The 17099-nt window shown below is 40.4% G+C and overlaps 3 protein-coding genes across 6 annotated transcripts in view; 2 read left to right on the forward strand and 1 right to left on the reverse strand.

Moving 5' to 3' along the window:
• The first annotated feature begins 528 nt into the window (after nucleotides 1–528).
• cpa5 (carboxypeptidase A5) lies at nucleotides 529–7284 on the forward strand. 2 transcript variants are annotated; one of them, XM_069529270.1, is made up of 12 exons: nucleotides 529–737; nucleotides 2427–2625; nucleotides 3479–3560; nucleotides 3674–3808; nucleotides 3886–3990; nucleotides 4258–4359; nucleotides 4649–4750; nucleotides 4838–4948; nucleotides 5186–5276; nucleotides 5801–6000; nucleotides 6169–6253; nucleotides 6981–7284. In XM_069529270.1, exons 2-12 carry the CDS (start codon nucleotides 2504–2506, stop codon nucleotides 7166–7168), a joined length of 1323 nt encoding a protein of 440 aa, XP_069385371.1. In that variant the 5' UTR covers nucleotides 529–737; nucleotides 2427–2503; the 3' UTR covers nucleotides 7169–7284. The 2 variants fall into 2 exon arrangements, with proteins under 2 accessions (XP_069385371.1, XP_069385372.1); XM_069529271.1 differs by having other exon boundaries at nucleotides 540–704.
• Nucleotides 7285–7661: 377 nt separating this feature from the next.
• cep41 (centrosomal protein 41) lies at nucleotides 7662–16442 on the reverse strand. 3 transcript variants are annotated; one of them, XM_069529272.1, is made up of 11 exons: nucleotides 16421–16442; nucleotides 15149–15212; nucleotides 13754–13801; nucleotides 13378–13439; nucleotides 12982–13051; nucleotides 12689–12833; nucleotides 10789–10934; nucleotides 10639–10706; nucleotides 10409–10523; nucleotides 9301–9501; nucleotides 7662–8606 (listed from the first exon to the last, which is right to left on the reverse strand). In XM_069529272.1, exons 2-11 carry the CDS (start codon nucleotides 15207–15209, stop codon nucleotides 8473–8475), a joined length of 1050 nt encoding a protein of 349 aa, XP_069385373.1. In that variant the 5' UTR covers nucleotides 15210–15212; nucleotides 16421–16442; the 3' UTR covers nucleotides 7662–8472. The 3 variants fall into 3 exon arrangements, with proteins under 3 accessions (XP_069385373.1, XP_019933985.2, XP_019933986.2); XM_020078426.2 differs by lacking the exon at nucleotides 16421–16442 and adding an exon at nucleotides 15506–15649; XM_020078427.2 differs by lacking the exon at nucleotides 16421–16442 and adding an exon at nucleotides 15322–15462.
• Nucleotides 16443–16447: 5 nt separating this feature from the next.
• The window catches only part of poc1b (POC1 centriolar protein B), a 41588-nt gene continuing 40936 nt past the window's right edge, over nucleotides 16448–17099 (forward strand). The window contains exon 1 of the mRNA XM_020078692.2: nucleotides 16448–16587. Coding sequence (XP_019934251.2) covers nucleotides 16573–16587 — 15 coding nt within the window. The 5' untranslated portion in view covers nucleotides 16448–16572. The remainder of the gene's footprint in view (nucleotides 16588–17099) is intronic.

Genomic DNA, 17099 nt, shown 5'->3' on the forward strand with positions numbered 1-17099 from the left:
AGCTTTTATAGGTTACAGATGGGTGAGGTCAAATTTTCAACGAGGTTGGAGTGACCATGCAATCAGAGCCAAAACAAATACTATACTACAGCCACGTCACTCTGTAGCCCACTGAAAACCTTTCTACAAACAATAGCCAGGCCCTCATATGAATGCTGATGTACATTCATGCAAATATGTTATCCAGATTGAACAATGGGACTGATTAAATTAATTTAAGATAAGATAGACAGAAAGGAAGTTTTAACAGTAACAGTGCAGTATTAAAAATATGAGTGAAAATAAAAATATAAAATCTGTATGGAGTTTATGCAGAACCAGGGCCTGGTGGAAATGACAATAGAAATAGAATAAGTGGTAGGAAACAGTGAACTAGCACAAAACTAAAGTGGCAATAGAAAGTTCCAATGACAATGACAATAGGAGTAAGTAATATGTAAGTAATGTTGCACATGATATTGAACATAAAATGTCATGCTTCAATGTAAGCAGTATTTCAAGACTATTTTTCAAACTAAGAAAATAAGGAAGTTGTATTTACTCAGAATGCTGTTTCACCGTGACGTTGTTCAACTCTTGACATGACAGTGTTTCATGCATTACTTGAAGCCTTGAGAGATCCTAACCCGAGGCAGGAGCACAGCGTCTTGCTCGAGGGGACTTCAGCAGGACACAGATATGGACCTACGCATGTCTGCTACTCTGTGAGTCTCTGCGAACCTGGAACCCTCCAGCAGGTGCTTTTCACACCTCCACTTCTGTCTCTTTGCTTTTCTTCTTATCAGCTGTCTTGCATAAGGCAAAGTCAGATTCTGGGACATGTGCAGTGGGACAAGGTCAAATTAGTGAGTAACAATCAAGGATCTGTACTCTGCTGCCATGTGAAGTGAGCTCAAATGATTAAATTCTCATATATGTGGTCAACACATACACATAAGAAGGTGTCTGTGTGAGGGCATCATTGGATTTCACTTTGAAAATATTTGTAAATGTTGACGTCCTTTGTTCATATCAGACATTCTCCAGGACTATACATGTGATTGTTTTAGAGGCAGAGAGCAGAAACAGCATCAGTGGTGACAGAGTTGTACTTTGATGAAGTCGTTTGCTATGAAGCAGACCTCCTAATTTTGGGCGTTGTCATGTCTGGAAGTGTTTCTGCACTAACGTAGAGTTCACGGTACACACAGGTCCCCACAGCTGGTTTAAATGTAGCTCACCGAAACCGACTGCTGCCTGATTACAGTTTCTGCCCCAACATGAACAAAGAGGAAGATGACGGTGGAGGGACATTGTACACAAAAAGTTGATCTGTACGTCCTGCTTACTTGACACAACATGCAGATCAACAAAACACAGCCGTTGTTACTACCTGTTCCTTGTTGTGTTTTAGGAGTATTTCACTGTGTGCTACCATTTGCAGAAGGGATGTACTATGATACAAAATCATAGGCTACAACTAAATGTACACAATAATCAAATCATGATGATAACAATAATAAAAAGTGAATTTTTATGTGGGAGAAATAAACCGAAACTAGATTTGCTACAACAGCTGGTTGAATCTGTCAAAGAGGTTTGCACGTCCTTATGTTGCTGACATTTCAGAGTAAAAACAAAATGTAAAAGAGAAAAAGCTAAGTAAAAGCTCACTTCACTAAAATGGATGTAAAGATTTTAAAAGTCTGAGTTGCATTTAATGATGACTATATATATATATATATATATATATATATATATATATATATATATATATATATATATGATTATTCGTTTTATTCAACAAGAACATTTTCAGGCCACTGAGAAACTGGGTATCTAATAAGGATTTTTCCTTGTTTGCTAGCATTTCATTAACTAAGCTGTTAATGATCAAAAATAAAAGCAGTCAGTTTAATGGCACTGGGAGATTGGCATGTAGAGCGAGACGGTTCCTGTGTTGTATGTTTATGTATGGAATTGGCTCCAGATAAGATCAATTAGATCAATTATAGTGAATGGATGGATGGAAGTGATTCTTATAGAATATCCAGCCTCATCCGCTGTGCAATATTACTATCCAACCACAACTACCTCTTTTTGCACTATTTTGTATAGTTTTTAACGTGTTCATTTTTATGTTGTATTTTATCTCTTTTTTACTAAATGTACTTTTCAGTGGTAGCTGCTGTAATTTCACCATGCGTCATTGTGTGATGACATTAAAGGCATTCTATGGTAGATATTATCATTTGAAGCCAGTCAGTTTCGTTTAAATACTGAAAATGATACACAGGGAGATTACAGTGTTCTAACGAGTCCTTTAAACATTTCTGCTCTTTACATCGTCTCAGTCTGACTGTTAGCCTTTTCTTTATCAACTGAGTAAAACTTAGAACAAAAATAACAAACACAATTGCATGAGACGTTTGGTTTGATATGTCCAGACTGCTGTGAGAAAGGGACCAGCTGCTGACACCTCCATCACCTTAAGCAAGGTTGTGGTTTGGACACGTGACGGAGCATGCCGAGCCATAAAAGCTTGTTTCTGGGCTCAGCCAGTTTCACACTGCTGGGCAAGATGAGGTTGGTGCTCGTGCTCGCCACACTCTTGGTGGTCTCTCTCTGCAAGAAGACATTTGAGGGGTAAGTGTACCAGCACAGGACTCTCACTGCTGTGTGACTGATGCACTGATGCTTTTTGAAACTACTTAAGTATGTTATTGTAACTTTATGCTGGTTGATTACTTCTTTCTAAAAAAAAAAAACTATCTTTGTCAACCTGTAAAAACCATCAGCATGGCCTGGATAACTGAGAATCTTCACAGATAGTAAATATTATTCCACTACACCTGTCTAGACCCCCAATGACACTTCATACAATATTTCATGTATAAACACGTGAACAAAACCAAACTTTAAAATCAGATGATTTTGAGGAGACACAAACACCTATCAATGCAACATAATGCGATACGAGAACAGTTAAAAAGTGAAACAAAAGGTTAAAATGTGATTATTGACAAATAGATAGGATGCTATGTGTGGTAGACTGATCTGTACACATGATTTTTGTGTTGTGATTTGAACGTTTGTTCAAAAACAAAAACATAAATGAAAACTGCAAATGTGTATTTCATAGCTGTAATTAAAATGTTTAGGAAGTTCGTGGTAGAACACTGATCTTGGTAAAGACACGTGTGGATACAAAATACAGACGAGTAGTAGTGTGGTGGTTAGAAGAAAAATGGCTATTACAGTTTTATTGCTGCTGTTTGTAAAAAGTGTGTTTATACACATGCATTTAAAATAAACACCTTAGGCTCCTATAACCAATTCATATTTTACTGTTGGCAAATTTGGCCTCAAAACACTGCACACATTCTGCACAAGCAGAACCAGTCAGCCTTGAGAAATCGTACTTCAACACATGTGAGCCAACTTCCTTCTACTTGTGTGGAGTAAAAAGTTGTAAAACATTGTGGTTCTCTTCTTGCAGAGATCAGGTGCTTCGCATTGTTCCGAAGGATGAGGTCCAGCTCTCACTTATAAAGGATCTGGAGGACATGATAGAGTTGGAGGTGATCTATCAGCCATTATCAATAATGAGATAAAAATGGAAAGTAATATAAGTAAGAACCAACTTCTTTGCTCCATGGACATGAGGGATACATTAGAATGTGTTTTTTTTCAGCTGGATTTCTGGAAGGATGTGACTGATGTGGACACTCCTGTGCACATTAGAGTTCCCTCCCATGGCCTGCAGTCCACCAGAATGTACCTGGAGTCTCAGGGCATCGATTACTCCGTCATGATTGAAGACCTGCAGGTACGAACAGAGCAGCGGTGATTGATTAAAGTCGCTCAGACGACATTCAGTCTGACTTTGATATGACGGGTGTTCAGGTGATTCTGGATGAGGAGCAGGAGGAGATGGACTCTGCAGCTCGTGTGGCTGCGCCCAGAAACACTGACAACTTTGACTACTCCAGATACCACACCATCGAAGAGGTGCGTACATGCACCCACTCTGTTACCTAACATCATTCAGTTTCATCAAGGTTCAAGTGGAAACAAAATCTAAACATGTGTTCCACGTCTGATTTAAACCATTACAGTGGTTGCTTATTAATTAAGTTTAATTTTGAATGATTGAATGATAAAAGGAAAGTACCATATAAGTCATCACCAGTGCTTTTCTTCTGATTAGATATTGGTGCTGCAGCTTGAAGTGATGGTCCTGTGTTCAGACCTCGATATCTGTGTCTCTGTTTTAAGATCTACAGCTTCCAGGACATGCTGGTGGCTGAGAATCCCGGCATGGTCAGCAAGATCGTGATCGGCAGCAGCTACCAGGGCCGTCCCCTGAATGTGCTCAAGGTGAGAGAGTTAAGATTAATACAAAAACTATGACACCCACTCTAATTATACATGTAAACAATCTGACTCAGAATAAAAAAAAAAATTCAGATACAGTGTTTTTTCCCATTTCCCATGTTGTATTTGATAAAAACACATTATATGAGGTATAAGGTAAGAGATAAGATAAGATATCCATCCCAAGCCAAAGAAATTCACTTGTTACGACAGCAGAAAAACATTGCAGCATTTATTTTCTATACAGATATATTTACTGATTTATTTTTGCTGCTCCGTCCTTCTGTCGCAGTTTAGCACTGGTGGATCCAACCGTCCCGCGATCTGGATCGACACTGGAATCCACTCCAGAGAGTGGGTCACTCAGGCCAGCGGCACCTGGTTTGCCAAGAAGGTGCTCTGATAATTATCAGTCTTTTTTCTTCTGTCACAGCAGCTTCTGACCTTTGACCTGCTGCGCTGACTATCGTGTCATCCTCAGATTGTGTCCTCCTACGGACGTGATCCTGCTCTGACCGCCATCCTCGACAAAATGGACATCTTCCTGGAGATTGTGACAAACCCTGATGGCTTCTATTACACCCACAACAGCGTACGTTTCTGATCCACCAATGAATTCCTATCACATTCAGCTTTTCATAATAAAACTGTTCAGTCTTTATGATTGATTAGATTTAACACATACAAATAATAGTGTAATATCAGTTATATAGATATGAATAATGATTGTCAACAATAAGCACACATGGGAAAATGGAACTCACATACAAAGATAAAATACGATTCATGATCATTAACAAAACACAAACTGTGGGGACTTCCTTTGTAGAACCGTATGTGGCGTAAGACCAGGAAGCCCAACCCTGGCTCTAGCTGCGTTGGTGTCGATCCAAACAGGAACTGGGACGCTGGTTTTGGAGGTAACGTCTTCCCCTTGTGTAAAATTCTTTAAATTAAAGCAACACAAACCTACTGTCAAATAATAATCGGTTATGTTTATACTTTATTTGAATAATCACCTCATAAACCTTTGCAGTTTGGTGTATTTATACTTGTATCTGCAAGTGTCATCCTCAATGCTACCTCCAGGTGGCATCAATGTAGCAGATATTCAAAGTCTTCATAGAGTGATTTTAAACAGGATCATCCCTGGGGCTTGAGTTTTTCTTTTATGGTTTTTCCATCGAGAACGTATTGGCCCAAAACTCCCGCAATTACTCAGACTTGCCACAAAATGCGTACCAGGAAGCAGAAGACACAATAAATCACTCACATATTTTAGTGCTTGGCACTTTGTGGAGACTTTTGTACCATGAGCAAATATGGTAAGTGAGCTGGGCCAGTTGAAATGCACTAAGTGATCACAGTCATTTCAGTTCAGAGGCTGTTTATAGACACTGATATTTCCTTGCACTTCCTCTAAGTCTGATGTCATCATGTGTAGGACCTGGTGCCAGCAACAGCCCCTGCTCCGAGACCTTCCGTGGCCCCAGGGCTCACTCTGAGTCCGAGGTCAAGTCCATTGTGGACTTTGTGAAGCAACATGGAAACATTAAGGCGTTCGTCTCCATCCACGCCTACTCCCAGATGCTTCTGTATCCTTACGGCTACACCAGGACTCCAGTCCAGGACCAAAACGAGCTGGTAAAAAACTCACTGACTGTTTATTTTAACCTCTTTATTTAGATATCCTCTCTGGGTCCTTAAAAAAAGATTTGCCCGTGATGTTGAATGTTATAGTGTATAAGAAACAATGAATTTTATATATATACTTTTATATTCACATAATATTATGATAATGTCTTCCTACAGCACGCTCTGGCTAAAAAGGCTATCACAGACCTGGCTTCCCTGTATGGTACTAGATACAGATATGGCAGCATCATCAACACCATCTGTAAGTTTCAACACTTTCCTATATCCAAGTGTTATTATTATTATTATTATTATTATTATTGTTGTTGTTGTGATCATTATTATTTAACTTTAAATTGATCAACTTTTTATCTCTAATAAAATATGATTCTAGAAATCACAGAAAACAGAACAAACGTTTAGTGTGTTCAGGGACATAATCAGTGTTGAAGTGCCCTCAAGCAAGACAGTGACAATATACAAACTTCAAAATAAAGTCACCAAAATACTGTAACCAAATTTGCACCTCCAAATTCAGTCGGCTTTAATTTGGAGATGTGTTTTAGCATAAAAAAAATGGAGATACTTTCATCGAGGCTAGAATAACAGACTGTTTAATACTTACACACAGTCATACAGCATTTCTGTCACACATATGACTCACATATATAACTATATATATTTCAGGAGCAATTTGGGGGTTGGTTAGAGGACAACCTTCTTTAACTCTTGAGCTGAAGGAGTTTCAGCAAAACGCTGGATTCTTAAATTGACCAAACTACTGTGATTAGGCTAATTAGGCATTGTTGTTGCACACTATCTCTTTTCATTCTTTTCCCCGTGGCAGAGCATCAGATTGCTTTAACTGCAAAACGCCGCCTAAGATATTTAGAATCAAAGCACAGGACTTCCATTGCGACGATTCCTGCCTCAAAATTAGTTTTACACCTGAAGTATCATCCTCTGAACGATACCCGTTTCTGCTGCAGACCAAGCCAGTGGAGGCACCATCGACTGGACCTACAACCAGGGCATCAAGTACTCCTTCACCTTTGAGCTGAGGGACACAGGTCGTTACGGTTTCATCCTGCCAGCCAATCAGATCATCCCCACCGCCCAGGAGACTTGGCTGGCTCTGATGGCCATCATGGATCACACCCTCAAGAACCCATACTAAAAAACCTGTGTGGTCACTGTTGGCAGATGCAACCTTCAAGACTAATATCACCATCATTATCTTCCTACTCTGTCCAGATGATTTCCACAGATAAATAAACAAGCACCTCTGGAAAACTGCAGCTTTTATGTCTCTATGATCGGAAAGATTTCAAATTCATTACATTGCACACTTTCTTTTTTTTTTAGCATTTTTCACCCATCTGCATTACACCACCACTGCATTATCAGCCAGTCCACAGCTTCTTTCTGAGATACTTTAAACACTATTCACATCACTCCCATTTTAATCCTAAATATATTTCATATTGGGGAAAGGAACATAGAAGCTGCACACCTGAAAGTGTCATTATAGAAACCTTTAAAGTATCCAGGTTGGTCTCTCTCATAAGTTGGTGTTAATCATTTTAAAATTCAAATTTTCTTATTTTTACCTGAAGACAGATGTGCTGAGCAGGAAGGGAGCGGTGGGGACATAGATCACAAACAATGAATGGAGGTGATCCAAGTGGAATTCATTTTAATCATGACAATTTCACAATTACTATTAACAGCAAACAATCGTACACTTTAATCATGCACATTAATTAATCAACAAAATCATGTGATGGGATCAGCTGGTTAGAGCCAGTTAGGCTTGATTTTGAAAACACAAAATGATCACAAAAATGGAGAAGTCCATATTTTTTATTAAGTTCACTTCATTAGTGTAGTAAGGAGCCAAGAAACAACGGAGCAAATCACCAGCAAAACCAAAGGCCACCAATCAATACTGTTTTTCAAAAGCATGGCCAAGAAACAAAGTGCTGCCTGTACAGTCTGGTTCTTGTACTGGGAACTTGTGATGTGCACGTTGATCTGTGCGAAGGCTCCACTTAAATCTGTTCACAATGTGCTGTGCACGCATAAACACAGACATGCAACAGAAAGTCAAAGTATCATTAGTGTGTAAGTGGATGCAGAAGTTACACATATAGGCTGTTTGTGCTTCGTCAGTTAAGAAATTCAAATAAGACCTCATGAGGCTCATTACAAAAGTACAGCAAAACCTGGATCACTCTCTCTTCCATTATCTCAACATACATTCAAACTGGTGCAATAAAGACATTCCAAGCACATCCTTCATTTCATGTTAACATTTAATGTTTGACGCTGCAGAAATCAAACTGTAACTCTTTTAGGAATGTCATAGTGATGGGGATAAGTGAAGATGAAGAGTGAGTTTCTTTTTTTTTTTTGTAAGTTATTTGCTGCTGATTTGGTTGGTCGGAGGTATGTTTGTTTCTGTGTATGTGTGGTTGAACGTTATTTCCAGGGTCGACTGCTTTGAATCCTGGCGCTATTCCTTCCAGATGCAAAGGAACTCAGTCGACTCCTCCTGCTGCTGGATGTGTTGGAGTAGGAGCTGAGGGTCGACATGCGGCTGGATATGCAGCTCTCTGAGAATGCACACACAGACACTGATGAGGAATATGAAATCAAATGAATTAAAAACATTTGTCAGTGTTACTTCTACCAAATGGAAATTTGGTTTTGAATCATGTTTAATTTGCCTGATAATAGCCATAATCATTGAGCAAAATTCTAGGTCTGAGTCAGGAGGGATGAACCCCTCTGAACTATCACAGCCCCTGTAATAGCTGAAATAAGAAATTGCCAAAACATACATTCCATCATACCCAGCACTTCCCCCTCAATTATTGAACTCAATCTAAATCAAAACCAAAACAGGGAAACTAGACTACTGGACATCTCCAACTCAAAAATAGAATAACAAACTAACTGAGAAAAGACAACGGCAAAACAATGGGCAAACAAAAAGGGCAGGGGGGGCCTCCCCTACAGTTGCAGCCTGCTGCTGTGTAGCTTGATTCAAAGAGCGAGAGAAAGAGAGACCACAGACCAATACAAACACACACACACACAATACAAACAAACAAAAACTCACTTAACTATATCCCAACTTTTATTTTATTTCAGAACCAAACTACCTTTTTTTTTTTCAGCAAAACCTTCTCAGAAATTGCCAATTAATATAAAATTAGGAACACCTAAAACAGTACCTTACCCTACTGTAAAATCTCATTTTCAATTGGAAAATGGGGTTCTGAGTTTCTGACAGTGTGGTCTTACTGGAACTTGGGATGAGTATCTCCTCCAGCTGCTCCTGGATCTTGGTCAGCTCGTCTGATGTAAAGCGCCACCTCATCTCAGCCGCCTGCATCTGCTGCTGCACAAAACTCTTCTTTGACGATGTGGGAGACGACAGGCAAGCGGTCGGGATGGAGCCTGTCGTCAACCCCTCTGGAAATTTCTGAGCAACTACCTTGAGACCTGGAAGAGGAAAGCATCTTTTTTTTAAATTTTGTAAAAAAAAAAAACATATGTTGCATGGGTTGACTAATATAAAATATAAAAATAAAAATGCCTTTTTTCAGAGGGCTGAGACGGCTGGTGCTAAACTGTCTGAGAAGCGCTGTGGTCCCGAGCCTGTTAGAGTTTTCAGATATATATAAATTACATAGAGACGTCCCAAACGGTTGACTCTACGTTAGCATTGTCCCTGCAAGGTCCAAGATGGTTTTATACATGAAGTGGTGTTATGAGTCACGTTAAACTCATAAACGTAGATGTTAAAGTGATATTAAAACCAGTATTCATGTATTTCATTACAGTCATGAGCACTCATATAATTTAGTTTACACATTTAAGTGTGTAGTACCTCTTTATATTCCCTTACATACATGTTCTGAGTTATTGAAACGCAGAAATGTAAGCTCCAGCACCACTCAAGACTGCAACCACAGAATGGTAAAAGATATTCCCTATGATTTAGAGAAAGTGTGAACAACTTAAAGGTACAGTGTGTAGAATTTTGTGATATCTAGTGTTAAAGTTGCATGTTGCAGCTGAACACCCCTCACCTCTCCCTCTCCTTCCAAACATGATAAAGAACCTGTGGTAACCTTTAATTGTCATTAAAACTCAAAAGGTGTTTAGTTTCAGTCTCGACTAATGTAAAAAACATGGCGGCCTCCGTAGAGAGGACCCCCTCCATGTAAATATAAAGTATTTAAATATAAAGGGTCTTTTCTGGGGTAAAGAAAACTACAATTCATTCAATTTAGATGAAACGAACTAGTGAAAACATCATGAGGATTATTCTACATTAAATTTCTGCCAATAGTTCCCTTTCACCTAAATCTTACACACTGAACCTTTAAGTGGAATGCTAACTTACCTCCAGACAACATAAACAGATTCTCGACTCCTCGCTGACACATGGTGCTGGCTGCCTGGCTGGCTATTCTCTCATCCTCATCATACACAATGATGATCTTCCCTGTTGCGTTTTTCTAAGCAGAGTGTGGGTTAAGTTCAGTAAAGACAATAATCAAAAAGCCCTGATGTTGTTGTTGACATGGAAACATATCTAAAAAGTCTTTAATGCCAGTTCGGGTTGAAGGATACATATTCCAGCACTTCTTTGGTGAAGGGGTTCATTGTTCGAGACAGCAAGGTGATCGGGAAACTGTGAGCTTTAAGATAAACAAATGATATGGTTGTTGACATTATTCTATTTGGCAGAAAGAGCTTGATGATCATTTTCCTGCCACCTACCGCTGATGATGTGACAGCAGTTGTATTGGTCGCGGTCACGCACATCCAGCAGCAGGTAGGGGCAGTCAGGGTAGGGCCTGTCAGCATCATGCTCCATCTTCTGACTCTTCGTGTCGAGGCTCAGCTCTCCCACACCACTGACAACGCTGTGAGAGGCACAAGGTTAGGAGATTTGCAAAATTAACAAAAATGCCTGTCATGGCTTTCAAAAAACAGTTTCCATGGAGATTTCTTCAAATGTCTTATTTTATCAAATTAACAGACAAATCCACAAAGATATTCAGTCTACTGCGATATTTGATTGGTTTGTTTACTAGAAAAAAGACTGAAATGATGAAATGATTATGAAAATAGTTGCCAGTTACTTTTCTTGCATCAGACTTTTTCAGTTGCAGCACTGATCCAAGCTTAAAAACTGACTAACCAACCAGAAGATGGTGGAAGCACAACGTCTACATCATCTGCTAATCCCTCTGACCATCAGAGAGGACACACTACAGTACATGATTTTGATGTTGTGTGTTTCATAAAGCAGGGAGGTCTTCAAATCAGACAGCTTTCACACCAGTTGATTTGAAACTGACAGTGGAAGTCAGTCAAACACACAACAATGTCCCCATGTGAAGGTGAGTTTTACCCCAGTGCTATTCCTCTCCATCTGTCCTTCCTGCACCGTGAATGTGAGCCAACGGCTTTACCCTTACAAACAGTCTGCAGCCCCGGGAGAGGTTGCAGATTGAGTTACACTCCTGGGGTTTCTGTTGCAGTTGGAAGGTGCAAAGACGCAGGTGAGAAGAGGGGACGCTGATGACAGATGGAGGGAGGTGACTGTGCATAATACAGGAGGTGGATTTGGAGGACAGGTGGAATCTCTTAAGGGACAGTGCGTTCGGTGACACAGATATGGTGGGTGTAGGATTACAGGGCTTCTTGCGATTAGGGACCGTGATTGTTGGATAATGAGTGTGACTGAGGGTGAGTCTGTGTGTATTGGAGTTTATGTAACACTGCTTTAAGACATGCACTGAATACCAGTCCGGACATTCTCCGGAGGGGCTGTTTTTGTGGACGCAAATGTCTGAGTAAGTGGTTTTGGACTTTGTCTGGAGTTTCTCCAACCAGCCGGAGATCTACCCTGAGTGAGTTGGTGTGTTGATGACGAAAACAAATATGTCAGGATGCAAAAGTGGAGTCAAACATGTAGAAGATACCGACAAACGTGTCAAGAGAGCTTTTGGTGATAAAGGCTAATGCTGGTGTGGATGTGCTGTGAACAAAATCATGTGATCTCCACAGCAGGATGTAACCCTCACCTGAGTGCTTGGGAAATGTTCTTGTTTTTGTGAACACATCTTAGCAGAGAATCTCCTGATTCTTTGTTCATGCTTGAAAGACAAACTCTGGACCCCATTGTGCAGACATTCTCCGTAGTTCATGTCTGAAAACAGCTTTATACTCTACACTACAGCCAGTATATACTACTCTGCAGCTTAAACCCTTAAAGGGATAGTTCACTCAAAAATGAAACTTCACCAGTTATCTACTCACCACTATGCCGATGGAGGTGTGGGTAAGTGTTTGAGTCCACAAAACTGGTGACCAAGACGTAATAAAACCACAATAAAAACATAACATGCCTCCATTCTGCTTGTGTGGTGTCATCCAAGTGTCCACAAGGGCTTTTTTAAGCTTAAAAATAAAATGTAAATGACCTTGTTTTTTTCCCATTAGCATAGTGGTGAGGGGAAGTGGTGAAGTTTCATTTTTGAGTGAACTATGCCTTTAAGTGCAACACTTGCTAAAAATACTTGCCCTCGTTCTCCACAGCATGTTGGATGAAGGTTGTCCTCCTAACAGTGAGTAATATGGGATGTGAGATATTCAGCAAGGCCGTTCTTACCCTAACAGCGTTGACCTGGCAGAGCAGCAGATCTCCGTCTTGTCACCTGCATCATGGGGATCTGAAAGTGGTGACGTGCGTTGGGCGCCGTTGGTGTGTTCGTTGAAACTCTCCAGGTCTGCATCGGACATCTCAGACAGGGCGTCTGCAAATGAGTGTGAAATCAACAGATTGTCACCCACTGTCAGAGACTTAAATCCATCACAGTATATCCAGGACGAGAACCCTAATTCAATATGTTTGAACATTTTTATCAGCCTATTAGTATGAAGCTACAAAAGAATAACGTTTACCGTCTGGGCAGTGTGAGTCCCCATCATTCTCACATTCATTCAGGTCTGACACAGAGGCTACCTGAAGTATCTGGTGAGAAGAACAAGTTTGAAACCACCAATGCTTATACCAGCAAGAAAACCAGCTAAAACAATTAGGAAGTAAAAGTGCAAAGACTATGATATCCTGGAGTCCATAAATAGAAGTCACAAACTGAGCTGAATGGTTTGTTAGAGCTGTCTGTGCAGAACTATTTACACAAGTAGTCTATCAATTATTAAGAACAGTAAACAGATCAGGTTTTACGACCACATTATTCATCTCCACAATATAGGCAACAAATAAGTAGATAAGCACTTGATAGTAAATCCAGCAGGACGTTGCCGTATTGCAAAGAAATAAAAACAGGTTCTTACCAATTGTGCAAATGTCGTCACCTTTAACCGCTTAAATATTTCATCTGCACGGTATCTGTAATCTGAGGAAATGGAGAATAAAAAAAACAAAGGAAATAAAAGACTAAAATAAGAAAGGTAAATGTTGCCTCACAGCCCCGATGACACTCAGTCTTAAAATACCTTATTTAGAATGACCATGATGGCTGAAGATGATGACTTTGGACTGAGTCAAAAGGTCTGACCACTGGTCTAACAAGCTGTAACGACTACTTCAGGCAATGAATGAATCCATACTACACACTACTTACCCCAGTCTTATCCCTAAGAAATTGAAGGTCAGGTCAACACTTTTTTTATTTTCTGATCTCCTCTCCTCTACAAACAAGTTACTTACTTTTTTTAATGTCCTCCAGTCTTTCCATGTACTTCGTAAGGCTGCATCCTGCAAAACCAAACATGACAACAATGTGATGAAGAGGCAGTAGAAGATTTAAAGCTGAGTTGTTTCAGATGTCACTGGCTTATACATGACTTGAAATACTTATTCTATTTGAGTGATATGTCATGAATTTTTCTAGAAAAGCTTACTTGTAATATAACAGAGCAGAATCAAATGGAATAGAATAAAATTAGATTAATAAACAAACAAACATAAAACAAGAATGGGCAATAAGTAATAGCCTTTCTGTGGATTAGATGCCACTTTTTGGAATTAAGAAATCTTAAACAACGACTTTTTAGAAATATTTGTAGTTGCTGGAGGAAGTCTGTAGCACCCGGAGCTCAAAAGCTCAAACTGGCAGAAGAGAGGATGGGTGCTATATGCCAAGATAGTTTCCCTCAATTTCTTCCTCGTCCTTTCAGTAAAGAGTTGGGTCAAGGGCTTTCGGGGTTTGCTGACTACTTTGCTTGTCATTAAGACATCCCTGGAAAGCTCTGCAGCGAGTGACTGTACCAGGCAGGAAGATGACAAGTGAAAACACTGCACACAAGTTCCTCAACCTGCTAACTGACTCCTAGGCCACGAAGTCTGAGCCTCTTTTCCTCATGTACAGCGAAAAATGTGTTTTTGATACATGATTATTGTTTACAATATTTAACCTTGTGTGAAGTATAATTTAGTTCAGAGATAACATCCCAATGCTGCTCCAGAAGAAGACATACTCTGCTGATTGTGTTAACTAAGAGTAATTGAGAGTGAGATTCATATCTGGTTCTGTTTTCCTGTCTATGAGGACATTTTAGTAGAATACCCTATATCTATATCATTCCGTTTTCATTTGATTATTATAACCTGCTTTGCTTTACAATGACTATTCATTTTGAAATAAAGTGATAATTAATAATAAACTTAATCTATGCAGCTAGTTTTAAAACAAAGTTACAAAGTGCTTCACATGAATAAACAAGGATTTCATTTCTGGACTAAGGCAAATAAAAGATAATTAAAATAGAAAATAAACCACCCAACTGTAAAAAAAACTAAAACAAGAGATAAGAAACAAAGAGGAATATAATGAATAAAGGGAAGAACACCACCAACAACACAAATATGAATAACAATAACTCAGATGGTGGAGATCAAACATTGAGCTAGAATTCATCACATTACAAAGATATGTTGTAAGAGGTGATTCACAGGGAGGTCACTGAAGTCTCAGATCCTGGGCAGTGAGTTCCAGAGCTGAGGGGTCCTGACTGCCAGAGCCGGATGTGGGATGTTTTAAATGAAACCCATGAGAACAGAGAAACCCTGTGAGCATGACACGTAAATCATTGAAACCTGTACCTGTATCCAAGCGGCTCTTGACGTGTTGGTACTTAGCGTTACTCGGTATTCTTGTTTTCATGTACTAGAAAGAAAAGCACAATGAGGATATTCACCACAGCTGCGTGCACACAAGTAGTTTCTTTATAAACCAAACAACATTGTTAACATCTGCGCGGAAGAACGCAACTGACCACAGCAAGGTGCACATTCTTACAGGTGTACCGAGGACCGCTAACTAACTAGCTAGCTAGCTAGCTAGGACAGCTACATTTGACTGAGTTAGCCTTCGCTTTGCTCACGGTGCATGCAACTCATTCAGCTCTGACAGCCAGCGGGGAGATAAAACACTCTGCCGCGTTATTTCTCCGACATTACCTGCACACTGCCGATGCCCTGCTTGAGCGACATCCTTTCAAACTGAACTGCCAAACATTACCGTTACCGGTTTAACAACGTCGCTGATGATTCGTCGGTGCGCCACCTCGGACCAATCAGAGCAGCCGATACTCGCTCCGCAGAACGCTCTCATTTGATACCAGCGGCCGGTTGCTAGGCAGCGAGGGACGCTCCACCTTCACGACATGGTGCATTCACGTCCAATAGTAATAACCGGAATTATTCTCGGATTTTTAGAGGCAACGATTCCAAACATTGAAGGCGTTTTGAAACTTTTCAAGCGAGTACTGGAGTTGATACAGTAGACACAATAACACAGCAGAAGCATAAAGGAGGGTCTTACTCAAGCACAATAAACAAATCCAGTAAAGAAAAGAGTGTCAGGGCATTTCTGTCCGTCATGCATCTAAGAGGTTTTATAAATGCTTTTCGTTCCTTCTGTTGATATAGGGCCTCATTTTTAAATGTTTGCATCTATTGATGAAGTGATTGCCTCATGAAATCAGCTCTTTTATCAGAAAATCTAAATCTGTGTGCGTCCTCATATCTACTCTAGATCATTACAATGCTGGAGTTCCTGGCTCTTTGGCAGCCCTTAGAAAAGCTCCTTGTATTGAACACTCTGACAACATTCAATGTTTTCATTTGAGTTGAATATTGCTGCTGTTCAACTTTGTAGGTCAGCATTCCCTTTGACAACTTTCACAACGGATCTATTTGTAATTGATTTTCCATGCCAGGTTCCTGAATGCAGCAGCACTCCCTGCGCTGCAGCATCATCGAGCCACAGGTGGACAGATCCTCGGTGAGGACACAGTCGGCGAATTTTGCCGCTATCGCAAAAAACAAAAGTCAGTTTTCATTGATAGTCAATGAGGAAAGAGTAAATCTCACCGGGAGACCGCTGGACAGGGCACAGCGGGGGGATCTGGGCTCGACAGGTCAGGTCTGGGACTGTTGCTGAAGGCGCACAGTTTGACAGTCATGGAAGAAGAACAAGTTTCCCTCTGACACCATCGGCTCCGTGAAGACAGCCGAAGCCCACAATGGCGTCTGTCCTGGTGAGTGCATTGGGTCATTATCACGGGGAGAGAAGCGGACGAGGAAAAGTGTGCCTTTACTCTGATAACGTACTCTTGTGCTAATGGGAGCTGAGTCGGCGAGTTTGCTAGCTGCGTCTGCGCTAAGAGGATTTGCTGCTGTGAAGAACAGCCTGGTTCCTCTGTGCTGGGTCTCTGGCGGTGTGGTAGACTTTTTGCTGATGCCGGGTTAAGCGATGTCCCGGGGAAATGTCTCTTTAATGATATTTGTAAACTCGAACGCGCTTGATCAGGAAGGCAGCGTCCCACAGGAAGTGCCCTGCACCATAGCAACAGTGTGTCCTCACACAGCAGAGTCAAGTCTGGAGAATGTATATACACCCTCGTGTGTGTGTGTGTGTGTGTGTGTGTGTAACTATCTTTAGTTATGAGTGCCAATTTTGGTTCCAAACCATCATTGTGAGGACATTCGGATGTTTCTGGACATTATGACTTGTCCTCACAAGTAAAATAGTCATTTTGAGGGTTAAGGT

This window comes from Paralichthys olivaceus, chromosome 7 (genome assembly GCF_024713975.1).
Source record: "Paralichthys olivaceus isolate ysfri-2021 chromosome 7, ASM2471397v2, whole genome shotgun sequence".
Classification (NCBI taxonomy): Eukaryota; Metazoa; Chordata; class Actinopteri; order Pleuronectiformes; family Paralichthyidae; genus Paralichthys; species Paralichthys olivaceus.

Excerpts from the sequence above, each read along its gene's own strand:
- cpa5 (XM_069529270.1), top strand. The coding sequence starts at position 2,504 with ATGCCGAGCCATAAAAGCTTGTTTCTGGGCTCAGCCAGTTTCACACTG. Across the intron at positions 4,949-5,185 it reads TCTATTACACCCACAACAGC|AACCGTATGTGGCGTAAGAC; the intron begins GTACGTTTCTGA and ends CTTCCTTTGTAG. Across the intron at positions 6,001-6,168 it reads TCCAGGACCAAAACGAGCTG|CACGCTCTGGCTAAAAAGGC; the intron begins GTAAAAAACTCA and ends GTCTTCCTACAG.
- cep41 (XM_020078426.2), bottom strand. The coding sequence starts at position 15,538 with ATGTCGCTCAAGCAGGGCATCGGCAGTGTGCAG. Across the intron at positions 13,440-13,753 it reads ACTGGAGGACATTAAAAAAA|ATTACAGATACCGTGCAGAT; the intron begins GTAAGTAACTTG and ends CCATTTCCTCAG. Across the intron at positions 9,502-10,408 it reads TCTGTTTATGTTGTCTGGAG|GTCTCAAGGTAGTTGCTCAG; the intron begins GTAAGTTAGCAT and ends TTCCTCTTCCAG.